Source organism: Urocitellus parryii, chromosome X (assembly GCF_045843805.1).
Source record: "Urocitellus parryii isolate mUroPar1 chromosome X, mUroPar1.hap1, whole genome shotgun sequence".
In the NCBI taxonomy this organism is placed as follows: Eukaryota; Metazoa; Chordata; class Mammalia; order Rodentia; family Sciuridae; genus Urocitellus; species Urocitellus parryii.
In genome coordinates, this window is record NC_135547.1 from 106625800 (window position 1) to 106652912 (window position 27113).

General features: G+C 35.4%; 1 protein-coding gene across 3 annotated transcripts in view; it reads left to right on the forward strand.

The window, feature by feature from the left end:
* Dmd (dystrophin) overlaps window positions 1-27113 on the forward strand; it is a 2014880-nt gene that overhangs the window by 1607005 nt on the left and 380762 nt on the right. For all 3 annotated transcript variants that reach the window (XM_077794046.1, XM_077794047.1, XM_077794048.1), the window contains one exon: window positions 23399-23571. In XM_077794046.1, the coding sequence (XP_077650172.1) occupies window positions 23399-23571 (173 nt within the window). The remainder of the gene's footprint in view (window positions 1-23398; window positions 23572-27113) is intronic.

Genomic DNA, 27113 nt, shown 5'->3' on the forward strand with positions numbered 1-27113 from the left:
TTATATAATTCAGACTTTATGTGGTACATTGTTTCTCTGTGAATATTGTCATGTTTAAAAGAAAAGATAATGGACATAAGCATTTAAAAGTCCCAAGTCCTCCTCTTAACATTTCAGAATCTATTATTAAACAATGATTGTAGATCTAAAAGTCTGACCTTTTAAAGGATTTGATGTTCCCTGTTTACTAAAATATATGACTTCCCTATCATATTATATGATTGTCAATATTGAAACCAGGAGCCTAGTGAAAATTAGTTATGTATCATTTGGTGAATATTATGATTGGCAATCTGGGTATGCAAGATATTTGGGGGTTTGGGACATTCCAAAGCTTAAAATCTTATGTTGATTTTATAGTGAAAAATAGTCTTAGTTACTTTTGAGGTTTCAAAAATTGACTGCCCAAGGACTATTTCCATCTTTTCTCATCACCAGGCAGTTTTCCAGGAGCAAGCATTCATTCATTCAGAGAGCTGTTGCCTGTAGTTTCCATTTTTCCAGCAGTCACACTAAAAACCCTGAGAATAGGCCCTAGGATTTACAGAGCTCAGCTTCTCAGAGCAAGCAGATCCATTCAGCGTTTACCTGTCAGTTTGTGAACATTCACTTGCATCTTCAAGGAGTTTCTTGTAACCACTGAAATCTGAGAGAAAATAAAGAGAAAGGGAGAAGGGTGCAAAAGTCTAACTCATATTCATAGACTTATCTCTCTAATAGAGAGGCTGTTTTATCTTCTTTTATTTTTTTTCTTAATCAAGCTATTAGCATGAAACAAGGACATGTAATCTTACCAGAGTGAAATTGGGGTCATGCCATAGGGTAACTGAGTGAGGGCTCTATGGCATGATGATGTATGGCCACTGTACAGCAATGCCTTTGCCACATCAAATCTGCCCTTTAATTACATTTTAAATCTCATTTGAAGCTATTTTATCATTATGGAAATTGCTCTGTAAATGTGCCCAGAATGAGACCCAGTACAAGTTTGCTGAGAAGAATTGAAGACAGAGATGAAGTGGCAGCTAAAACATTATTATCGGACAGAGTTTTCTTGGCTTTAGGCAGAACAGACCATGCAATAACAGAAAATCTTCATTGATTCAGAGGTGTACTCTCCCTAGATTATTACAGGACACTTTTGCCTGAAGCACTATCACTTCTTCGATAAGCTTAAGGAAGTGTTCTGCTCCCCAGCTCAGCAGGCTTTTTTCTCCCCAACCTCGGAACCATTTTTTAAATTTATAGTTGCCAAAATGAATGATACAATATTGGCCTCATGTTCCTGACTCCATGCATGCATGCAGAGCAGGCCTAAGGTTCTTTAAATGAAAGATTGCTTTCTTGTCATGAAATAAAGAACACCTGTGCTTTCTTTTCAGGGTCATTTAAAAATATCTATACTGCTGGGCTACAGAAGGCATATAAGGGGGGGGTGTCTTAGGGTAAAGTCAAAATGTTCTTTTCTCTCTACACCCGGGATTGTCTCACATCTTTGTGTAGCACAACTGATTTGAAGGTTTCTTTTCAGCACATTCTTAATTATCTCTTTCTTTGATCTTGAACTGTTTCACTGGGCTACCAGACAAAGAGCAGAGAGCCTAGCTATGCTTTTCTTGAGGTGCAAACCACTGTGCCTTTCCACAGGCAGGCCCCTGGCTAAATGTACCCTTTTTCTCTATGGTTACCCACCCACTTCTCTATTATTTATTCCCAAGAAAATAGCAGGTCCAAATGAGAAAGGCCCAGGTTAGTTGAATGTGGTTAAAGTCTGAGAAATTTCCTTTCCAATAACTAACTGTCTTTTGAGATACCTTCTCCCCTGCATATGATCATGTTGTGCCTAGGATCACTATGAGTAATTTCAAGATACACAAATAAGCAACAACACATTTTGGTAGTATTTCAATGTGTTCTTCTTCCTGAGAATTTTCCATTGAAATGCTACTTGAAGGATATGTTGTTGCCTTTAATAATTTACTGAATTTCTTAGAGATAGTGGTGGCAGTAGCTACCCATAGACAACTACTCTCTTGTCTCCTAGTGTGTCATGGAAGTCCATAAAATAATAGATCATATATTGTGTTTATCAATATTCATGCAGGTATCCCAGAATGAGATCCATCATTTTCACAAAAATGTTCATGGCTTCCAGATGGTTAAAGACAATTATGTTAGATTAGTGCTTCATTCTCAAATGGCATCCCTGGAGTAATAGTATCAGTAATCACCTTTAAGAAAGGCAAATTCTTGCATTCTACCCCAGACCTATAGAATCATAGACTCCAGGGCTTGGGCCCAGTAGCCAGTGTTTTAATAAGCCCTCCAAGTGGTTCTCAAGCCCACTAAGTTTGAGAACCACTGTGCTAGACAAACTCAAGTTCTTAGGTACATATTGATGACTCAGAGAATGTAGACCCCCTAGAAGAGCAAGGAAGAGGGCATACACTGCCTGACTCCATGATAGACATTTCTTTAATACCATAATTCCAGGCTTCCATTGACTGTGGGTGGAAGATATGCCCACTCCAGAAGGTCAGCACTATTCTCCCTTCACTACATCTTCAAAATTCTTTTTAAAATCACCTACACCTCCTTAGAGGGACAACACTTTAACCATGGCTCAGTGGTATAACCTTAGATCTTCTCTAAGCCAGAAATTATCTTGTTCCTGTATACATTGTCCTTGGATTCACTCAGTCTCCAAGTTGTATTTTTGATCTCTTGAAAATATCTCCTTTTTTCCATCCATGTTTATTACTTTGGTATAGATCACCATCTTCTCTTGTTCTAACTATTATAACAACATTTTATCTGTTATCCCTGGCTTTATTATTCTTGCCTCTAAAATATCTTTTCACTGCCAACAAGATGGTGTTACCAAACGATGAAACTTGAACAGAGTATTAAATATCTTCACAAGAGAAAGCCCACAAACTTAGCATGCCTCTCCTTTTTATCAAGACACACACACACACACACACACACACACACACACACACACACAATGGAGGTGTAAATGCTCTCATTTCCCATAAGGAATCTGTTTTGCTTTAACAAGTGTTTGGTTTATTGATCTGCTTAATACTTTAAAACTGCAGGCCCATTCAAATAACTTCCATCATGTGTTTTTAAGAGTATTTTTAGTCAAAGTTTAGGGAACCCCCATCTTTCTGAAGGTCCACAAAAGGAAATAAAATCAAAGCCAATGAGTTAATGGAGCAGAACTCTGACAGAACCAGGTAGAAATTTTTTTTCAGTGAGTCCCTTTACTTTCTATTCAAAATAACATTAATAACTAGATATTATCTACATTGGTTTCTCGGTCTCCTGTTGGTGAATTTTCTTCTGTTAAATTTAAAATCATATCACAAATTCAAGCAGAGATTCATGATGTCCCAACAGTTCTTCTACCCCTATATAAAAAGAGTGGATCAAAAAGATTTGTTCATGGTAAAAACACTGTGGACATGGCCTTGTTATCTTTTCTCTTTCTTAATCATTACCAGGCTTCCTCATTTGTACTCAAGGTCAGTGATAATGATGACATGCAGCTACAGATTCTTCTTTCTTACTCAGGGTACCATAAGACAGATTTCTATTATTTTAAAACAGATATTACAAAGTATCTGTCATGTAAAAATTCTTACAATGTAATCTGTTAAGAAATCACCTTGTTTATTCAAGTTCATTATTAAAATTTACATAATTTGTCTTATGGGTATAGAAATACTATGCCTTCCCAAATCTTGCACTCACAGAGCTAGTTTCCCAAATCTGTTTATTCTCAGAAGAGAGCATTATCTTGTGACCAAGGGCCAAAAATGTCCTGGCCCAGCTTCAACAAAATGGCCCAAGCATCTCTTGGATGTTCTGAACTGAACCAATTTTGGGGAAAGGATTAGTGGATATACAATAGAAATTTCATGAATGTATTTCTTTTCTTTATACAATAGGTTCTAGGAATGAAGAAATACCCTTTAGCTTTTTGCCTGTTACTCATTTACATGTTCCCTCAGCAAATATACCAATGCCATACCTTTACATTAATGTCAGTGTGCATATCCCCTCTTCCTCCTTTGTCTCACATTAAAAACAGAGTAATTTTGTTTTCTCCCCATCCCCATCTACCCTGTTCCATGAAAGAAGAAAAGAAAAATAGGTGAAGTAATTTTCTAGACATCAAAAAAATATTATACTCCCCAAAAGAAGTAATTTGCTCTACTTGGTAGTAAACAGAAATCAACTCTCCAAAGGACACCAGAGACTTAGACCAATAATGGCAGCAGGACTTTAGTTAACATCATGGTACTGGAACCCTCTTTAATATTAAAAACTTATGAATGAGAATTATTTTGAAGTTAATATATTTAAACTTTAGGCTTAAGGGTGCTCAAAAATGTATAGAGTTGTGTGTATACCTGTTTGTGATTATTTTGGAAACTGTTCTGCTATTTAAAGTGAAAAAATAGAAATTTTTTAGATCTTTCCCATCATTAACCTGTTCTAAACAGTTATCTCAGTGTAGGGCTGTTTTGTGGTTATACGTGGTATTATGAGGATTGGGGGATGGTGAGGAGGAATAAAGTTGTTCTTTTGCATTTACAGCCTTCATAATTAAAACAAGCCAGAGAAAATTAACTACATGGCTGTTATGATTTCTAGTGTATTATCCAAAATAATTATGGCACTTTGCCATATGTTCTTGCCTTCTTTTTACATATTGCTTTTGGGATAAGATGAGACTTGACATCAAGTAATTGTATTCTAATATACAATCTTGAACTACAGTGATTCTCTAGGGAAAAAATAGTTCGATGACAAAGAGATTCCAGAAATAAGAGCTTTTCTAACTTTTAACTCTATACATGATATAGACAAATTACACAGATAAATATAACCAGATGTGTATTAGCTCATGAGAACATAGTTGACTATTTTAAAAATAGAAATGTATTCTGTTCATTTAAAGCCACAGAAAATCATCAAAAATATTAGTTCTGAGTTAACCAAGGAGGAATAAAATATTTCATACCTAACTGGAAAAAAATAATTCAGTTGCTGAACATTCCTCTCAGAGCATCACAGTAAATTTCTCAAACCAAATGTCTCACAGGTGCCTTAATATGTTCAATATGTTGCTATTACATGTAGTCAAATCAGAAGTCACACACTTTATATTTGACAAGTAGGGAAGAATTGGGGGGCTGGTAAAAAGAACATGAATTCAGATAGATCTTGCTTCTGCCATACAACAATTTAAAGATTTGAAAAAGTTACTTCATCTCTCTGAATCACGATTTTCTCAATTGAAAGATAAGAAAGTCTACTTCATAGGGATTTGTAAGAGCTGTATTAGTTTCCTGACCCTTTCATCCCCTTACCCTACCCCCACCTCTCAATGTGGCTCTGCAATTATAAATATGTTTCAGTGTTGGAAAGATCTATCTGGTCTTTCTCAGATAAGGATATTATCTTCAAATAGGCTGATTCCTGAACATAAAACATAATACACGACCAAAAGTACCTTCAACAGCGTACATAGACTTTGCATATGTCACTGCATCTGTGATTTAACTATGATTTAAATGTACAGTCTAGAGTTTGCATGTAAAACTTTTCAAGATTACCATTGACAAAAGATCTTATCCATTTGTAAGCACTGAGACAGTGTAACAGTATCTGAAATAATATTGTAGCATGTTATAGGTCTTTTATATAGATTTTAGATATAGTATTGAAAAAGAAAACTCAGCTTGTCTTAGGGGTGATTTTATCTTTCAATGCCAGCATTGTGAAAGCATTCCATTCTTTTTTTTAAACTTTATATGCTGAGCCAAATGGATATCAACATTAATTCCTCCCTGGGTCCATGGCATCCAGCTTTTAAAAACATCTAAAGCAGTGTTGCTCTATCCACACTTTTCTGAATATTGTGTCCTTTAGAACTCATACCCATATATTTTAGAAATGCCTATTTTAGGTGGGAGTCACCTGTGCCTATATGAAGGTTTGGTGTCCATGTCCTTGTCATTAGTATCAGTAGTCTTGTCATTCTAATTTATTTGGCACTAAGGAGTGTGTGTGTGTGGGGGGGGGGTGTTTGAAATACAGTATATGTAATGATTGCCTTATTCCTGGGAAATAAAAGGTAAAATAATATTTCTATGTTTAAAATGCTTTTGTGAATAGTTATCACTTGCCTGAATTACACCTTCCAAAGGTAGGCCAAGAGAAGGATGAAACTGAGTCACCCCTGTGGCTATTTCTATGATTTAAAAGTACACAATGCTAGTAGCATCCTTCCTCCTTATTTTCTCCCTATTTCTGGAGCTATTGCTTTGTTGGTTCCTGAATGACTGGGACTACCTGTCAAATAGACTTCCTGCCTTCATTGTTTCTCTGCTGTCATTTACCCTGAAAACTGCCCTCCTAAAATCATTCCCCAATACTTTTTTTTGTGGTCAAGTCTTTATGTGGGAAGTTACAGTAGAATCTTATCTTTATGGGATCAAATATAATCTCCAAGCTTCTTTCAAAGCCCTCAATGTCTATTCTGAACTATTTGAACCTCATCTATTGACCTTCCTCAGCACTACCTCTTAGCTACTGCCTATAGCTCTGTCCCCTATCGCTATGTATTTGGTATTTGTTTTCCTTAACACAACCTCATGTCTTCTCTGCTGGCCAGCTTGGAGTTGTGGAGGAAGGATGGGAGACCAGAGGGGTGCAACTCTACTAGCAGCTCACAATAGGTCAGGCATTGTGTTATGTACTTGGATGCTCTACCCACATCACCTCATTTAATCATTACCAAATCCTTATAAGATAGATGTTATTGACCACATTTATAGGTAATAAAAATAGACTTTGAAATATTTTACAATTCTATCAAATTCACAAAGCTAGTAAGAGGGGAAGTTAAGACCCATATTTATATCACATGGGTTCATTTCTCTTTCTGCAATAGCAGTAGTTCACTCCACCATTATCTTTTGTCTGAATTAGAGGCCTGGCTTTTTAAATGGCCTTCCTCTTTCCTCTTTTGCCTTGTTTAATCTTCATATAGCAATATAATGATTTTTTAAAGTCTAAATCAAATTATGTCACTACCTTACTTTAAAAGCTTTATTTGCTTAAAATAAAATTCAAACTCCTTACCTCAGATCTTACAAAGTTCTACATTATCTGGAGCCTCTCTTACCCCGTCTCCAGCCTTATTTCATTCTTACTTGGTAGATTCTAGTTAAGATCTTTCCTACCACAAAGCTGATACAAAGCCCATTCCTCTTTTAGTTGGGAAGAATTCTATGCCTTTGTATGATTTTCTAACTGGTGCTTTCCTATCCTCAAGTTTTAGCCAACATGGGACCTCCTCACAGAGTCCTTTCTCATGTTTTATCCTTTTTAATTTTTTTTTATTTCTTATGTTTAGTTATACAGGACAATAGAGTGTATTTTGACATACTATACATACATGGAGTATAACTTATTCTATTTAGGATCCCATTTTTGCAATTGCATATAATATGGTGTTTCACTGGTTGTGTATTCATACAAGAACATAGGACAGAAATGTCTGATTCATTCTACTGTCTTTCCTATTCCCATTCCCCTCCCTTCCCTTCATTCCCTTTTGTCTAATCCAATAAACTTCTACCCACCACCTCCCCAAATGCTTATTGTGTGTGTGAGCATCCACATATCAGAGAGAACATTTGGCCTTTGGCTTTTTTAAACTGACTTATTTCACTTAACATGATAGTTTCCAGTTCCATTGATTTACCAGCAAATGTCATAATTTCATTCTTCTTCAAGGATGAGTAATATTCCATTGTGTATATATGCTATATTTTATTTATCCATTCATCTGTTAAAGGACACCGAGGTTGATTCCATAGCTCAGCTATTGTGAATTGGGCTGCTATAAACATTGATATGGCTGCATCACTGTAGTATGCTAATTTTAAGTCCTTTGGGTATAGACTGAGAAGTGGGATAGCTGGGTCAATTGGTGGTTCCATTCCCATTTTCCAAGGAATCTCCATACAGCTTTCCATATTGGCTGCACCATTTTGCAGTCCCACCACCAATGTATGAGTGTGCCTTTTTCCCCACATCCTCGCCAATACTTATTGTTGTTTGTATTCTTTTTTATTATTTGTTCATTCTAATTTGTTATACATTATGGCAGAATGCAATTCATTTTATATTACACATATAGAGCACAATTTTTCAAGTCACTGATTATACCCAAAGTACTTTCACACCATTCATGTCTTCATACATGTACTTAGGGTAATGATGTCTAACTCATTCTATCATCTTTCCTATCCCCCTTCCCCTCCCTCCCCTTTGCCCTATCTAAAGTTCCTCCATTCCTCCCAAGCTCCCCCCCATCACCATTATGAGTCAACATCCTCATATCAAAGAAAACATTTGGCCTTTGGTTTTTGGGGATTGCCTTACTTCACTTAGCATTATATTCTCCAACTCCATCCATTTACCTACAAATGCTATGATTTTATTCTCTTTTAATTCTGAGTAATATTCCATTGTGTATATATACCAAAATTTCCCTATCCATTCATCTACTGAAGGACATATGGGTTGGTTCCACAATTTAGCTATTGTGAATTGTGCTGTTATAACATTGATATGGCTGTGTTCCTGTAGTATGCTGGGTTTTTTTTTAAAGATTTTTTTTTTTTGTTAGACACAAGACCTTTATTTTTTCTATTTATTTATTTATTTATTTATTTATTTATTTATTTATTATGTGATGCTGAGGATTGAACCCAGGACCTCGCACATGCTAGGCGAGCACTCTACCACTGAGCAACAACCCCAGCCCTAGTATGCTGTTTTTAAGTCCTTTAGGTATAAGCTGAGGAGTGGGATAGCTAGGTCAAATTGTGGTTTCATTCCAAGTTTTTCAAGAAATCTCCATTCTGCTTTCCAGATTGGCTGCACCAATTTACAGTCCCATCAGTAATGTATGAGTGTGCCTTTTCCCCCACATCCTCACCAATAATTATTGTTGTTTGTATTCTTAATAGTTGCCATTCTGACTGGAGTGAGATGAAATCTTAGAGTAGTTTTGATTTGCATTTCTCTAATTGCTAGAGATGTTGAACATTTTTTCATATATTTGTGGATAAATTGTATATCACCTTCTGAGAAGTGTCCGTTCAGTTCCATGGCCCATTTATTGATTGGGGTTTTTTATGTTTATCCTTTTGAGTTCTTTATATACCCTTTATAGAGTTTATACACTTTATATACTCTTTATAGGGATTAGTGCTCTATCTGATGTGCAAGTGGCAAAAATTTTCTCCCAAGCTATAGGCTCTCTATTTACCTTACAGATTGTTTCTTTTGCTGAGAAGAAGCTTTTTAGTTTGAATCCATCCCATTTATTAATACTTGATTTCAATTCTTGTGCTATAGGAGTCTTATTAAGGAAGTTGGGGTCTAATCCAATATGATAGAGATTTGGGCCTACTTTTTCTTCTAATAGGCACAGTGTCTCTTGTTTAATTTCTAGGTCCTTGATCCACTTTGAGCTGAGTTTTGTGCATAGTAAGAGACAGGGGTTTAATTTCATTGTGTTGCATATGGATTTCCATTTTTCCTAGCACCGTTTCTCCAATGTATGTTTTTGGCCCCTTTGTCTAATATAAGATAAATGTAATTATGTGGGTTAGTCTCTGTGTCCTCTATTCTATACCATTGGTCTACCAGTCTACTTTGGTGCTAATACCATGCTGTTTTTTTTTTACTATAGTATAGTTAAACGCCTGGTATAGTGATGCCACCTGCTTCATTCTTACTGCTAAGGATTGTTTTGGCTATTCTAGGTCTCTCATTTTTCTAGATGAATTTCATGAATGCTTTTTCTATTTCTGTGAGGAATGTCATTGGGATTTTGATTGGAATTGCATTAAATCTGTATAACACTTTTAGTAGTATGGTCATTTTAACAATATTAATTCTGCCTATCCAAAACCAAGGGAGATCTTTTCATCTTCTATGGTCTTCTTTAATTTCTTTCTTTAGCGTTCTGTAGTTTTGATTGTAGTCTTTCACCTCTTTTGTTAGGTTAATTTCCAAGTATTTTAATTATTTTGAGGCTATTGTAAATGGGGTAGTTTTCCTTGTTTCCCTTTCAGAGGATTTGTCACTGATATACAGAGATGCCTTGATTTATGGGAGTTGGTTTTTTATCCTGCTACTTTGCTGAATTCATTTACTAGTTCTAGAGGTTTTCTGGTGGAATTTTTTTGGTTGTCTAGGTACAGAATTGTATCACCAGCAAATAGTGCTAATTTGAGTTCTTCTTTTGCTATCTGTTCCCTTTAATTTGTCTAATTGTTCTGGCCAGTGTTTCAAGAACTATGTTAAATAGAAGTGGTGAAAGAGGGCATCCTGTATTGTTCCTGTTTTTAAAGGGAATGCTTTCAATTTTTCTCCATTTAGAATGATGTCGGCCTGGGGCTTAACATAGATAGCTTTTACAATGTTGAGATATGTTCCTGTTATCCCTAGTTTTCTAGTGTTTTGAACATGAAGGAGTGCTATATTTTGTTGAATGCTTTTTCTGGGTCTAATGAGATAATCATATGATTCTCATTTTTAAGTCTATTAATGTGATGAATTACATTTATTGATTTCCATATGTTGAACCAAACTTGCATCTCTGGAATGAACCCCACTTGATCATGGTGCACTATCTTTTTGATTTGCCAGAATTTTATTGAGAATTATTGCTTCTATGTTCATTAGAGATATTGGTCTGAAGTTTTCTTTCTTCAATGTGTCTTTGCCTGGTTTTGGAATCAGGGTAATATTGGCCTCATAGAATGAGTTTAGAAGTACTCCCTCTTTTTCTATTTCCTGAAATAAATTGAAGAGTATTGGTGTTAGTTCTTCTTCAAAGGTCTTGTAGAACTTGGCTGTGTATCCATCTGATCCTAGGCTTTTCTTGTTTGATAGGCTTCTATTTCTTCACCTGAAATTGATCTGTTTAAATTGTGTATATCATCCTGATTCAATTTGGACAAATCATATGACTCTAGAAATTTGTCAATGCCTTCAATGTTTTCTATTTTATTAGAGTGCAAGTTTTCAAAATAATTTCTAGTTATCTTCTGTATTTCTGTAGTGTCTGTTGTGAAATTGCCTTTCTCATCACATATGTTAGTAATTTGAGTTTTCTCTCTCCTCTTTGTTAGCATGGCTAAGGGTCTGTCAATTTTATTTACTTTTTCAAAGAACCAACTTTTTGTTCTGTCAATTTTTTTAATTGTTTCTTTTGTTTCAATTTCATTGATTTCAGCTCTGATTTTAATTATTCCCTGTCTTCTACTGCTTCTGGTGTAGACTTGTTTTTCTTTTTCTAGGGCTTTAAGATGTAATGTTAAGTCAATTTTTGTTGACTTTTTTTTTCTTTTATGGAATGAACTTCATGTAATAAACTTTTCTCTTAGTACTGCCTTCATAGTGTCCCAGAGATTTCGGTACCTTGTATCTGTGCTCTCATTCACCTCTAAGAATCTTCTAATCTTCTCCTTGATGACTTTTGCAACGCATTATTCATTCATAGCATATTATTTAGTCTCCAGGTGTTGGAGTAGCTTTTATTTTTTATTTTATCATTAATTTCTAATTTCATTCCATTATGATCTGAGAGAATGCAGGGTAGTATCTCTACTTTTTATATTTGTTAAGAGTTGCTTTGTGGCATAGTATATGGTCTATTTTAGAGAAGGATTCATATACTGCTGAGAAGATGTGTATTCACTCTTTGAAGGGTGAAATATTCTATATATGTCAGTTAAGTCTAAGTTATTGATTGTATTATTGAGTTCTATAGTTTCTTTGTTCAGCTTTTGTTTGAAAGATCTATCTAGTGATGATAAAGGTGTGTTAAAGTCACCCAGAATTATTGTGTTGTGGTCTATGTGACTCTCAAATTTGAGAAGAGTTTGTTTGATGAACGTAGAAGCTCTATTGTTTGGGGTGTATAAATTTATTATTGTTGTGTCTTGTTGATGAATGGTTCCCTTAAGCAGTATGGTTCCCTATTTTATCTCTTTTGTTTAACTTTGGCTTGAAGTCTACTTTATTTGATATGAGGATGGAAACCCCTGTTTGCTTTTGCAGTCTATGTGAATTGTATGATTTTCCCCAACCTTTCACTTTCAGTCTGTGGATGACTTTTCCTATGAGATGAGTCTCTTGGAGGCAGCATATTGTTGGGTCTTTTTAAAATCTAATCTGCCAGTCTATGACTTTTGATTGGTGAATTTAGGCTATTGACGTTCAGGGTTATTATTGAGACATGATTTGTATTCCCAGGTATTTTGTTTATTTTTGGCATTTAACTTGACTTGGTTTCTCCTTTGATTAGTTTTTCTTTTTCTGTAATCCCTCCCCCTGCTGATTTTCATTGTTGTTTTTCAATTCCTCTTCATGGACTATTTTGCCGAGGATATTCTGTAGTGTAGGCTTTTGAGTTGTAAATTCTTTTAACTTTTGTTTATCATGGAAGGTTTATCAAATCTAAAGCTTAATTTTGCTTGATATAAGATTCTTGGTTGACATCAATTTTATTTCAGAGCTTGATATATGTTGTTCCAGGTTCTTCTAGCTTTCAGGGTCTGGGTTAAAAAAATCTGCACATAATCTAATTGGCTTCCCCCTATATGTAATCTGATTCCTTTCTCTCGTGGCCTTTAATATTCTCTCCTTATTCTGTATGTTAGACATTTTCATTATATTGTGACTTGGTGTGGATCTGTTGTGATTTTGAACATTTGGCATCCTATAAGCCTCTTGAATTTGGTTTTCCAATTCATTCTTCATGTTTAGAAAATTTTCTGATATTATTTCATTGAATAGATTGTTCATTCCTTTGGTTTGGAACTCTATGTCTTCCTCTATCCCAATAACTCTTAAATTTGGTCTTTTTATGCTATCCCATATTACTTGAATGTTCTGCTCATGGTTTCTTACCATTTCACTGTGTGGTCTACATTCTTTTCAGGATTATATATTTTGTCTTCATTGTCTGAGGTCCTGTCTTCCCAGTGGTGTAATCTGTTGGTGATGCTTTCAATTGAACTTTTAATTTAATTTATTGTTTCTTTCATTTCAAGGATTTCTGTTTGTTTGTTTGTTTGTTTGTTTTTAGAACCTCTATCTCCCTATTGAAGTAATCTTTTGCTTCCTGTATTTGTTTATGTAGCTGTTTGTTAAAATGATCTTTTGCTGCCTGTATTTTCTCTCTTATATCATCCTTTAATTCACAGAAAATTTTAATCATGTACATCCTGAACTCCTTTTCTGTAATTTCTTCCACTGGGCTGGCCATGGATTATAATAATGTGGTATTTTGATATGTTTGGGGCACTTTCTTCCCTTGTCCTTTCATATTGCTTGTGTGTCTTCCCTTCTAGCACTGTGGATCCTAGGTGTTCCTGTTTTTACCTTCTAGGCTTATAGTGCCCCTGTAGGGATCCAATACCTCTCCTTTGAGGGAAGGACAATGTTATCAGATCCCAATATAAACAATATACACCCTAAAAAATGTTTGCTATTAAGACGTTTACAGTTTGGTCACAATGTACAGAAATTATTAATTCAATTATTATCTACAATATTCTGAGTAAGTCTTTAAAATGGTTTACAGTTTCTGATGGTAGACAAAGAATTGGGGGTGGGGAGTAGGATGATATGCTGAGGAGGCAGGAGGTGAGGATATAAAGTTACTATATCTTAGGAAGTGTGAAAGAGAAGTGTAAAGAAGAAGGTTAGTAAGAGGAGTAGGGAGAGGAAGTAATTTGGGGTAGACAAGTAAGTGGGAAGATAGTAAAGTACATAAAACAAACACACATATATATTAAGAAAAATTTTAAAAAATATTAAAATAGTAGAAATTGGTGGGATAAAAAAAAAGAATATACAACACAGCTGTAATATACTATTCAGATGTCCCAGTCCTCAAAATCCTAATTCATGTAAAGTACTTGGTTTCACATGTTGGGGATGTGAGGGTGGGAAAATAGAGAGGGAGAGGGGAAGAATATATTGAAGGAGGAAACAGGATTGTTTTGGTTGAAAATTCGTATGTTTCCTCCTTCCCTGGTAGGGTCGTCTGTTGGTAGCTGGTATTTCTGCCCCCAGATGGTGAAGGTAACTAGTGTGTCACTGTGCCAGGGTAGTGGCTGCTGGGGAGATGGGGGGAGTTAGAAACTGGGTACCTGGTCAGCCAGAGTTCCAAACTGGGTATTGCCCCCCTGTGAAGATGGTGATGAAAATGACCAAGATGGAGGTGCCTGCTTTCAGCAGTGGAGTGTCGGTCATGTGGGGGGCGCTGAGCAACTGCATTGGACGATACGTTTAGAGATGAGCTCTGTAGTGTGCAGTGTGTGGCTGTGGACTAAATTCAGAGCCTGTGTTAAGTTCTCAGGTACAGGCAGGCTACTGTGCATAGGGGACTGTATGTGCTGCTGTAGAGTCCCAAGATGGTAGTGACTGGGGAAGCCACATGTTGGGGGTCCACACAGGAGTGGCAGCTGGAGTTCCTGTGTGTGGGAAGCTGCCCAGTGTTCTACATGGGAGTGGCATTGTTGGTGATTTCTGCTCTGGTGGGTGGCCAAGAGTTCTGTGCAGGTGCTGATGGTCCTGTTCTGGTACCTGGAAGTCCTGCATGGGTGAGTATTTGGGAGACCTACTCTGACGCTGAGGCCTGGAGCCCTGGACAAGCACAATGGCTGTGATTCTGGCACAGGGGCAGGAATATATCACTCGCAGAGAAGCAGTATTCTTACTACTTGAGTCCCAGGTCATGGAGCTACACAGAATGCTGCTTCCCTCTGGCCCACTATCTTTGTTCCCCCTTTGCCTATTTATTTATTGGGTTATTTGATTTTTGTGTTAAAACATAATCTTTTCTTGGGCTGGGATTGTGGCTCAGCAGTAGAGCGCTCACCTAGCACATGTGGGGCGCTGGGTTCTTTCTTCAGCACCACATAAAAATAAAGGTATTGTGTCCAACTACAACTAAAAAAAACCCTAAAGCATATTTAAAAAAAAAAAACATAATCCTTTCTTGACCACCATAAACAAGGAGCACCTCCTCACCACCAAGTGTATACCATTATTCTCCCTATAGTCTGACATTTGTTACCAACAGAGCCTTTCCTATTTTATTGAACATTAATTTATCTGTTATTGCTAATTTGTCTTCCACCTTTCTATTATTCTGTGAACTTCAAGAGAGGAGAAGGTCTGTTGTTTGTTTTTTTTTCCCACCATAGTAGACTTGGTTTCTACTACAGTAGATATTGGGAGAGAAGGAGGGAAGAAGTAAAGAAGGAAGTAATAAGTTCATGTAAGAACTAGGATCACATCTTTCCTATAATATCTGTGTTTCTATAGTTCCTAGCAAAATCTTGGGCATAAAATAGGTACTTAATGCATGTTTGTGTGGTGAATAAATGTGTAGAGAATTTTTTCACTGCAAGAGGAAAAAAAGGAGGAAAAACAAGATGTAAAAGAGAAGATACCTCTCTTCCTACTCCCAACCTGTTATAACTTAAATGAATCCTACAATTTTAAAAAGTAATTTGAAGAAGAGAGTAAGCCAAAGGGTCAAGCAGGGAGAGAAAGTATCAGATGTTACCAGAGTTTGGGATTGCTTAAGGCAGTCTGACAAATGGGATTTTGCTCAGTTTCCTCCAGGGGTAATCCACCCTAGGCCAGGCATTTTTAAAGATTAGATTTTGAAATAAAGCTTTGCACCTGGGAATGTACTGAGGCAGGAAAGCATATCCCTTCTCTCTGCTGTTCTAGTGCTTAAGTGTGAGAATTTTTGAATGAGATATGAAAGCAAAGACAACAAACCCTGCAGGATAATAGTCTCTGAGGACTTTAATAAGAGCCATTTTTAAAGCAAAGCTTGTGGACTCCTAAATCCATGGCTGCTCGTTTAAGATGCATTGCGATGCAGTGGACCTGAAAACACACTCCTTATCTACCTAGAGCAACCAGGCTCCAAGCCAAACAGCAGTTCTCAAATTAACTCTTGTTTCTCTTGGGATGACAACTCTGCTGCTTTTTAAAGTACTGCAATGGCCACATATACAATAGAAAGAAAAAAAAAGTCACACCCTCTTGTGAATCTGTAACCAAGTGTATTTCCTGATCTAGTTAGGAACTTTTGGTGCTTAGATTAGAGTCCTTATAAGGCCAAGACTGCTTCCAATTCCTTTATTTGGGTACTTCTCAAAAAATCTGTTAGGAAGGATACTTTTGTTTTGTTTTGCTAGTTGTAATTTCCAGTCCATGACAGACTGATACTTTTGTAACATGCAATAAAAATGAATCACTTTAAAAAAATTACAAATGTGAGACATACAAGATGCAAGCCCTGGCTCTTTATTTTTAGTTGTTGTATATATCTTTAAAGATTTACTGTCAAGTTTTTCCATTCTTCTGTTCTTGTAACGGAATGTGTGTGTTTGTGTGTTTGTGTAGAATTCAAAAACCTCAGCTATTTAAAGCCCGTGTTTAATGAATAACCAAACTAAGGGAGTTTTACTTTCATGTTTGTTTTTGTTTTGTTCAGCTTCTCTAAAACAGTAACAACTTTTCAAAGTACCTATGTTGTATAAAATACATTTGAAGAGGTTCACACACACTGATTTCTTCTTGAATACAGTTTACAAAACATAGATCTGCCTTTTCTGATAAATTGAAAATCATTATCATTAATTATTTTGCTTGTCTGTAAAGCTAGGCTATACCTTCAAAGGCAGTAATACATGGAGGGCTTTCAGTTTCCACACTGTGTGGCCCTGATGGATGTATCTCCTTTTATGCCTTTCTGGTTCTGTTAGATGTTAACTTATTGTTACTCTCAGCTTAGCCCATAAGCATAGTTTCTTTCCTGTTTTAAATCTTCTGGTTTTGACTTTATAAATTCTGAAAATCAGATCATTACCTTTATTCCCTATTTACTTACTTGAATTAGTTAAAAAATATCAGTAAGCAATAACTAATATTCTTATAATTATTTATACACTGCTTTCAGAAAGAATTAAATGTAGTGTGGCTATATTAAAAATGTAGGGATATTTGGCTGCTTATTTTTATTCTTTCTATGCTATTTATTTCCTCACTTCTCAGCTATATTCAAAATAGAGAAGTTTTGTTCATTGCGGAGTCATTTATTTATTTTTAATTGACAGTTATATGCATTTATGGAAAACAGTGTGATATTTTAATATGTGTACAGTGTGAAATGATTAAATTGGCTAATTAAAAAATGGATCACTTCACATACTTATCATTTTGTGGTGAAAACATTTTAAATCTACTCTTATAGAAAATTTGCAATATACATTATTATTTATTATGGTCATGATTTTGTGTAATAAATATGTCACTGAAGTTTATTCTTCATATTTAACAAACTTTGTTCTCTTTTATCAACATTTCCCCTCCATCCCTGTGCTGCCCTCCCCCAGCCCCTGGTAACCACCATTGTATTCTTTACTTCCATGAGTTCAACTTTTTGGATTCCACATATAAGTGAGTTCATGTAATACTTGTCTTTCTGTGCCTGACTTATTTCACTTAGCATAATGTATTCCATGTTCATTCATGTTATCTCAAATTATGCCAGTTTCACTTTTATGGCCAAATAATATTCCATCATGTACATATATAGAATATTTTCTTTATCTATTCATCTCATGTTGGGAAATTTAGATTGCTTCCATGCCTTAGCTATTGTGAATAATTCTGCAATAGATAATGGAGTGCCAATATGCCTTCAGCATACTGACTTTATTTCCTTTGGATATATTCCAGAAGATGAGTTACTGGCTCATATTGTAGTTCTATATCTAGTTTTTTGAGGAACCTCCATACTGTTTTCCATAATGGCTATATTAATTTACTAAGTTCCTCTTTTTTGAGACAAATAATTCCATATACATTTAAAAACAATATGTGGATATTGTTATTCATGATATTTTGAAATACTATCACATCCATTGGTTTGGGCCATAATAAGTGTACGTAACTAATTGTCACTATCTCCATTTATCTTTCTTTTAGTAAAACTTTTATACCTTTCCATATTCATCTCCAATTGTCTTATTGCTTATGAACACTCTGGGTCATTCTACTTGTTGAATGAGTTAGAATAAATGTAATAGTCAATAATCTTTGTCTTTGTACTTTTCTCAGTAGCTTTCTAAAAGACTTTTAATCCTACTTACTTTAAGGCACTTGACTGAATTCTACCTGTTTGTCCCTAACATTCATTTTCCATTCCAATCAGGTTGTGTAATTTATTATCACTGCTCATAAACCAAATCATTCCACCTTTATGTCATTTCAATGCTATTCTTCCCACCTGGAATATCTTCTGCTCTCCATGTTTTTCAATTCCATTCATTCCTCAAAGACCAAGCTGAGTCCCATGACTTCATGAAATCTATTTCCATTACTTGAATTCCACATGGATTCTCTCAAAGTGGTGAGCTCTGTGTTAGCTATTATTTATTAGAGACTCGTGTTCTGGATTCTGTTCAAAGTATTTTACAAAAATTATTCCATGTAATATCCAAACTAACTCAGCATGTAGGTATTATTATCTAATATTTAGTGAAGACAACAAGATTAAAAATTTTTAAATTTAAGCATCAAGTAAGGGAAAGAGAACAGGGAGACTCAAGTACATGGCTATTTAACTGTACTTTTACATGAATTTTCCCTGAATGTTTAGAAAGGGGAATTATAGCAGACATAAGCTAGACTCTCAGGGAAGAAGGAAGTGTGGGATTTGTAAAAGTCCTTCAGAAAACAAGATAATCTGCACTCTTTGAACTGCTACCCTGTGAGCATAATATTTGCTTCATATCTAAACTTTCCTGGCACTCATCACTAAAACTTGTTTCTAAATTGTACAGAAATTTAGGCTATATATTTTGGTTTTCAGGGGGGATATATTATTTTTTCATTTGTATTTATTTTCTCAATTATTTTATGTTCCTTCTTATTGTTTTGAATATGTCTCTGGCTGCTACTTCAAATCTGTTTAACAGTCTCCATATTAATAAGACTATAACATTACTCTTTGGGTATTGGAAACAATGATATTTAGTGCCTCATGGCAGAACTAAATTTACTAAAATGTAGATGACAATAGTATTAATCACAAAATTGCCATCAAAAACTCTGAAACTCAGAGGTAAGGAAGCTTAATTGTTAAGAGCACAAGTCCTGCTGTTCAACTGTCCCAATTCAACACTGACTGCATAGTTTATTAGCTATATAATGTTGGATATGTTTTCTTGATCTCTCTGTAATTTTCTTCTCTTATATGGAAAATTAAGATAATAATTATGCTTACCATAGAGGGTGATTGAGAGGATTAAATGAGCTCATGCATATATGGTTCTTTGGACAATGCCTGGTATATAGTAAGTCTTATATTTGTTACTGCTGCTGAAGTAGTTTTTGTTGTTTATATAACAAATATCTTTTCCCTATCAAATACTAATACAATCACAAAAAAAGAGTAAAAATATATAGCATACAATAAATACAGTAACTAAATCCTGAGTGATCTTTTGAAATAAAACTACCTACAATTTTCTGTGAAAATTGTCCTATGTCCAGGTTGGCTACTCTCTGAAGACCCCACTTGACTCTCCATACCAACTTCCTGCTTTTTTGTGGTCTCTAAGTGTAAGGTTTACTCTTAAAATGAATGTCATCATGGTGGTTTTCTGCAAATGTATGTTTCTTCCTACCTGGCCTGTCAATGTCCCCTCCCCACCTAGAACTCATGCTGCATATTGGTGCTGAAAATTCTCCACTACAGTAGGGTAACCTTTGAAGGAGACCCTCATAATCTTTACCAGTACTTGTCTGTCTTTTAGGGAAACCTACCTGAATCCTGTAGCTTGACAGATCTCTACCAGCCTGCATCCCAAAGGAATGTGATCGAACTCTCTTAATGCTGATGTGTCAGGTCATTACTTGGTGTAGCTCATGGTTCTCTTGGCAATTAGAGACAAAGAGAGGACTCATTGATGGGAGAATTTGTGTTGTGGCAGCAGAGATATTTTATAGTAAGACCTTTTCAATACAGACAGTTTTTGCTCACAGGTGGTCCCAGATGTCCAATTGCAAAATGAGAAATAAAAAGTGTAGTTAGGATTCCATTTTTCACTCAGAATAAATCAATCCATGTGGGTAAATGTTTTATCAAAATCAGTAATGCTATCTTTCAGTGTGCTTCTCCCTCAACAGTTTTTTTTTCCCTCTTGTTAATAGTATCCTTGTTCAGCTTCAGTAACTACTATGTATTACATCCAATGCTCACAGCAAACCGATTGGTAGAAATAGCCCAAGATATTCAGGAGTCAAGAAAACTGGATCCACTTCCCAGTTCTAACATTTACTACATAGAAAACTTTGAACAAATCAGTTAAACTTCTCTGAACCTCTCATCTGCAAAACAGGAAGAATATGATATACTTCACACAGCCAGGGGAGGAACAGCCAGGGTGTTACATTTATGAGTGCACTGTAACCTGTGAAGTTCTTCACTGTACATATGTCATTTGGTGCTCCAAGCCACCATGATGCCCTAGAAAACTAACACTGGCATTATACTTACCTTTCTGTCGATATTAAGACTTTTTACTTCAGCCAATTCTGCATTTCTTAAGGGAGAAAATTTTATCCCAGTATCTATGAGATTTGGCAGGAAATTCTCATTGATATTTAGTTAGTAATATAATATGCATGGATCAAATAAAAAGTACATGCATGACTTCAGGAAAAGAGAACTGTCACTTGCATTCTTATATTTCCATGATGCTAAGACTAGACAATTAGTCTTAGATAAATATTTGTATATGAATTTTATTTTCATTTATTTATTGATACAGCAAAAATGTTTATATGCAGTGTGATACACACAGTCATGGCAAAGATGAAAATTAACAAATTCATGAATCAACATCCTATTTGCACTTGAGAAGACCTCTTTTATTCAATAAAGTGTTGATAGCTTCATGTTATACATAATCTTAAGAAACTAATGATTAGGACTGGGTGTCTGCTATCAATACAGGATATAAAAATTCAAATGTATAATCATTTATAAACATATATTGTATAATGTTTATTTTATTAGTCAAACTACTTTACTCTCTGGGGCTGTGGGGGTGTAGCTTGGTGGATGAGTGCTTAGCATATGAAAACACTGGGTTTGATCCCCAGCACTGCACAAAAACCAAATAGGAGCTTTATTTTCTTGAACAACTGTAAATTTGACTTTAATTCACTAAATATATACTCTGAGGAGAAATTTTAGGTAGTGTACAAATCAGAACAAAAAAATAAAGTAAAAGAGACAAGAGAGGAAATTATCAGGACCTTGGATCTGGTTTTTATTTTTCCTGAACTACTTAGATGAATTAACTCAATTTTCTCTTTTGCTCAAAAGCCAGCATGTTATTCCATGTAGATTTTTTTAAAAAAGACGAAGAAAACTGCAATAAAATGGATATATGTTTGACCCAACTTTGTTCTGAAGAAGCCCAATGCTAGTTTCCTACTACATATGCTAGTTTCAAAATCTGTCTGTACCCTTCCAGAACCAGCCTGGTTTTAATGGGTTGGAGATACATGCTCCTAAGTCTACTTTAGTATTTTCCTTCTTTCAACTTCTGATGTGGTCCTATGCATATGCCCTTTCCAGTCCTTCCAGTCAAAGAGGATGGGATATAACTCTCATCAGAGTCCATCAAGGGTACTTTGGCTGCCAAAAATAGTAACAGGAGACATTCACTGCCCAACTACCTTACTTCTGCAGCACTCAAACTTCTGCATCTTAAGAGGCTGTGCCTGAAAACGTGAGCTAGTTCTTCAGAATTTCTAACATGTTATTGTTGCCACTTTCTCCCTTACTTTAGCAGAGTAATTTAATTCAATTTTAGAAAGAGTGAGAGACAGAGAAAAAAGAAAACTTTTCTAGTTACATAGATCAATCCAATTGTTTGGAGCTTCAGAATGAATTTTCAAACTTGTTGAACAGAAGCATACAAATCTCTAAGAGCAAGTCAGATAATGTACAAAGCCTCCATTCATTGTGTAGGCAGAAAGGAATGCTGGTACCCGGCAGCTCTCTAAGGAATGTTCCTTTGGCTTTGACTGTACTGCTGGGAACAAGGAGGGAAACACATATATAAAATGAATTTATAATGTCTCTGGCTTGTAATGGCGAAATGATAAGAAAAGTTGGCTGTTTAATATAAACTGTCAGTTGCATATTCCAGGCCTCCTCTCTTTGAGGTCCCTCCCACATCCACACGCCTGGCTACCGTTTAGCTAGGAGTACAAAGTGGCCGTTTATTATTATTGACTGGTGAGGCCTGTGCTCTGAAACTCATTCTGTCAACAGAATGTAAGCAAAGTTGGCATTTTAAAGCAGGGCACTTTCAGTTTCTGGGTTTTCTCAGGATTGCTATGCAACAGGATCAGTGCTGTAGTCCCCGGTTCAAGCTGAAAATGTTACACAGGAAGACATACCATGTAAAGGTCAGATACTTCTCCTATGATAATTTTCTTAATCTGTGTCTATACACATGAACTTAAATGTGTACCTCTTATCATAACTTTTACCAAGGTCCTATGAACTTTCCACCTCTCAAGCCTAGAAATATGATGGCATTTTTAAATGGGAGATTTTGCTAATAAATGTGTGATGCTATAACATATGTATGATGCGCTAACACCAAGGTGAACTTAACGTGTGTTGTCAAGAAGACTCGCTTCTCTGATAGAGTCCCATTAATGTGTTTGTGCTGTGGACCAAGGACAACCTTGTTTATTCATCTCTATATGCTTTTATAGTCAGAGTCTACCTTACAGATTACTATGTAAATGCAAAATATGTCTTGACTCATATTTTAGTGAAATGATTGGCACCGGGATGCACTTTTCCATATAATTTTATTTTATACCATTTCCATAAAACAATATATTTTATCCATGGACTAGAAGATTTAACTTATGAAATTTGTGAAGTCACAAATATATTACTTTCCAACTAAAAATGACAAGGAATAAATTTACTACACCTAATTAGATGTTCATTTTCAATCTACATAATAACACGAGACAATATACCAAGAAAAGTGATTTGGGGTATATCATCTCATATGGGACTGATTAAAATGTCTTTTGAACTCATAGTTTATTCTTTTTTTCATAGTTTATTTTTGTAGTCCTCCAAATTCATATTCACTGCTAGTTTCTTTCATTCAATAATTCTGCATGTATCCCTCTTCCTGCTGCCCCATAGGACCTCCAAGGAGAAATCGAAGCTCATACAGATATCTATCACAACCTAGACGAAAATGGCCAAAAAATCCTGAGATCCCTGGAAGGTTCTGATGAAGCGGCACTGTTACAAAGACGTCTGGATAACATGAACTTCAAGTGGAGTGAGCTGCGGAAAAAGTCTCTCAACATTAGGTAGGAAAAGATTGCAGCAAAAAAGCCAGAGATGAATTAAAATGACAAAATTTTCCTCGTTTTCTTAGCATAAGTAGCTAATATCTCATATGTTTATGTAAATCACCCAATTTTGGAATGATTCATTTTATTTTGAATAAATGAATCATTCATTTGCTTGGAATGGAGATGATACTTGAGGGTTCAGGTTAGATTAACATGGTGATGTTTTATAACCACAGGAGAGATGCATATTAAGACATTAGAGTGAATTTAAATGAGGAGTACAGCTCTTCTAATTTCATAGAGTTCTCTCTTGGCTTATCACAGGGTTATACAAAAAGTGATAAAATTAACGGATGTTTATTATGGAATTCTTTCTTTGGCATTACTCAAAATTCATACCGGAGGACAGTCTTTAAATATCAGAACTCATTATAATTAACAGTTTAGAGAAACCCTCTCCATAGCTCCTGCAGCTTAGAGAATATAGCCGCTTTTTGTCATTTGATTCCTCTTAGATTTTTTAAAAACACATCCTACGTGGGTATACTGAGCTTTTAATTCTATACTCACCTGTTACTTTCTACTTTGCCTCATTCTATGTACCAGCTTTCTTTTGAGATGGATGGATCCAAACATCATTGTAAGGAAAGCAGAGAGAAGCTCTTTGCCATACCATTTTGCTAAGATAGTTCAGTAAAGGGATAAGAGAGCAGAGCAGGTCTGTGAAATGCCTACTGTTACCTAAACAATCTACCAAGTGGCATGGAGTAGAAGTTAGGCTTCCTGCTTTCTGATCAATTGCTTTTCCTTATCTACTTTTTTCTGGAGATATTTCATGATTTTGTCTTTGTATATAAAAGGATTGGTGGTAGAAAGAGGTAAAAAGGACAATGAACTCAATAATAGTTACAAGAGAATGCACCAAAACAGTGAGAGGAGTCAATTCCTCTAGGAAATAAGATTACAGAAAGGAAGGATTTCTTTAAAGTTCTCCCAATTGTCCAAAGTTTCAGCATATAATGTATCTACTCGTATAAGGAGGAGAAAAACCCTGACATTTTATTAATTCAAAAGTACTATTATAAAATTTTGCACGTAATACAAAATAATTATAATGATAGCAGCTAACACATGCTATGCCAAAGGGGCTTCACATTATTTACCCATTTCATGCTCTCAGCAAACCTAGATAGATTTCATTATTATGCTCTCTTTATATTTGAAGAAAATGAGGCATAGAGAGTTTATAACTTTCCCAAGATTACTTAGTTAGCAAGTGACAGATCCAAGATCTAAACACAGAGTATCTGACTTTAGCATCTGAGTTCTTAATCATCATATTATCCCACAGAGTACACAAGAAACCTTTTTAAGATAAATACACAATGGAAAAGATGAAATAGAGAAGCAGATTTCTGGGAGTAGAAAAGTATTTATTATTATTTATAAGGCTTTTCCCCCAAGTTTATACCCCAGCTTTCAAGCCACTTGTTTTTATCTCTCTATTCTGTTCATGATTTTTTTTACCCATGTGTTGGTGATGAGGTGGGGGCAATAATGGCAATGGCATTTTCAAAGCTGGGGAGGCTCCATTCATTTTCTACAGCTTAAACTCTTAAGAGAGGTCACAGTGTGTAATGACAAAGGCCACTTTCATAACATCTGTCATTAAAAAGGAATGAAACATGTGAGATGGAAAAGATATTGGTAGGTAAAGAAAAGAAAGTTATTCTTTTTTTTGCAGGAAAGAAAAAGCAAGGTGTTATAACTGTTCTGAACATCACTCAGTGCCTTTTTTCTCCTTCATATGAACTTGATGAAATAAAAGGAGAATTGAAAGCAGCAAACAGCATGTCAGCCAAAATATGGGCTCTTCATTCTCAGCAATTTCCCATATGCCAGCTCCTGCAGTTTAATTCTTGCTGTCATTAATCAAGTAGAAAACAGTTACCTTGGCTTATCTAAGGTGCTGCAAATTTGAGAATTTAAATATTCAGATCAATGATTTTGGCTTTTAAATAGGCCTCTCTAATAATATAGAATGTGTTATAAGCATCAGCTTATAAAAAAAGAAAGAACTAATTCTTCACATAAAAGCAATTTAGTTTATTCCTGACACTTGATTGAAATAGGATATCACTCAGTCCTTAGTGAATGGCAAGGTTCAGTTCAAAGAAGCTCAGTAGAGATAGTAATTTAGGATGATTATGAAAAAGAATAAATGAACACTGGGAAGAGTTAGATACAAAAGCATTAATGGCACTAATAAGCCTGCATGGGAAATCTCATCTGTAACTCCACTGAGGTTATTTTATTATGAAAAGTCACCACAATTAAAAAGTAGTTCCAGAGATACCCTGGAAAAACAACCTTGTTTCTCCAAATTATAACATACTAAATAATTACAGTTGGTTTATTGTTTTTGAGGGATTCTTAAACCATTTATATATTTCACAAAATAAAAGCATTAATTTCACAGGTGTCCAATTTTAATGAAAAAGAAATCATTTGAATCCAAATGATTTTGAAATTTCCTTTTGTGCTCTATTGGCTCCGTAGAGGTATCCTTGTATTTCTAGATCTATACCATGTTCTCCTTCCATTTATTTTCATTAGGCCCTACAACTTTTCTCTTCCTGTGGTTCTTATTCAAGTCTTCATATCATACCATACTGATAGATTAACATACATAGTTAGACCATTCATTAAATATTTACAAGAATATGCTAACTAGACACTTTCCATCATATTACTCTTTCATTCAAGAGCTACAATCTTGTCATGCACACATTGTACTCATTCAATCATTTATTTGTTCATTTGACAAATACTTAATGAGTGCCGACTACATATCAGGCACTCTTCTAGGAACTGGGGATGCATTAGTGAACGAAGCAGAAGAAAAAAAATACGGCTCTCATGAAGTTAGTCACTAGAATCTAGTGTACACACCATTCTCTACCAATTATGTCACATAAACCTTTGCTAACCCCTTTCATTCTCTGTTCATCTCCTGTCCCCAGTGTGCTTTTTACCAAGCAGAATTCTAGTGCCCCAACTGGATTTTCTAAGCCAAGTAGATTCTGCTTTCTAATCCCCTTCTTGCTTTCCAACAATTTCCTTATTTTTTCATGTGAATATGTGTATATCCTGGTTTTAACACAACACCATCTCTCTATGTATGCTCTAAAATTTTTCCACATTTTTATTTGTGCATTATGGTTGTAAATATGCATGGGATTTGCTGTTACCTATTCGTACATACATACAATAAAATTGGATCAATATCATTCTTGAGCATTCCCCCCCCCCCACTCCCCACCCCACACCATTCCTTTCACCCCTTGGTCCCTTTCCTCTACCGATCTCCCTTTGATGTTTAGTAGAACCATTCCAATCCTTGTTTTTCTTTTTCCTCTCTAGCTTCCTTATATGAGAGAAAACATAAGACCTTCAACCTTCTGAGTTCAAGTTATTTGGCTTAACATGATAATCTCAAGTTCCATCCATTTTCCTGTATCATGCTCTAAATTTTGACTCAAATTCCATAATGAACA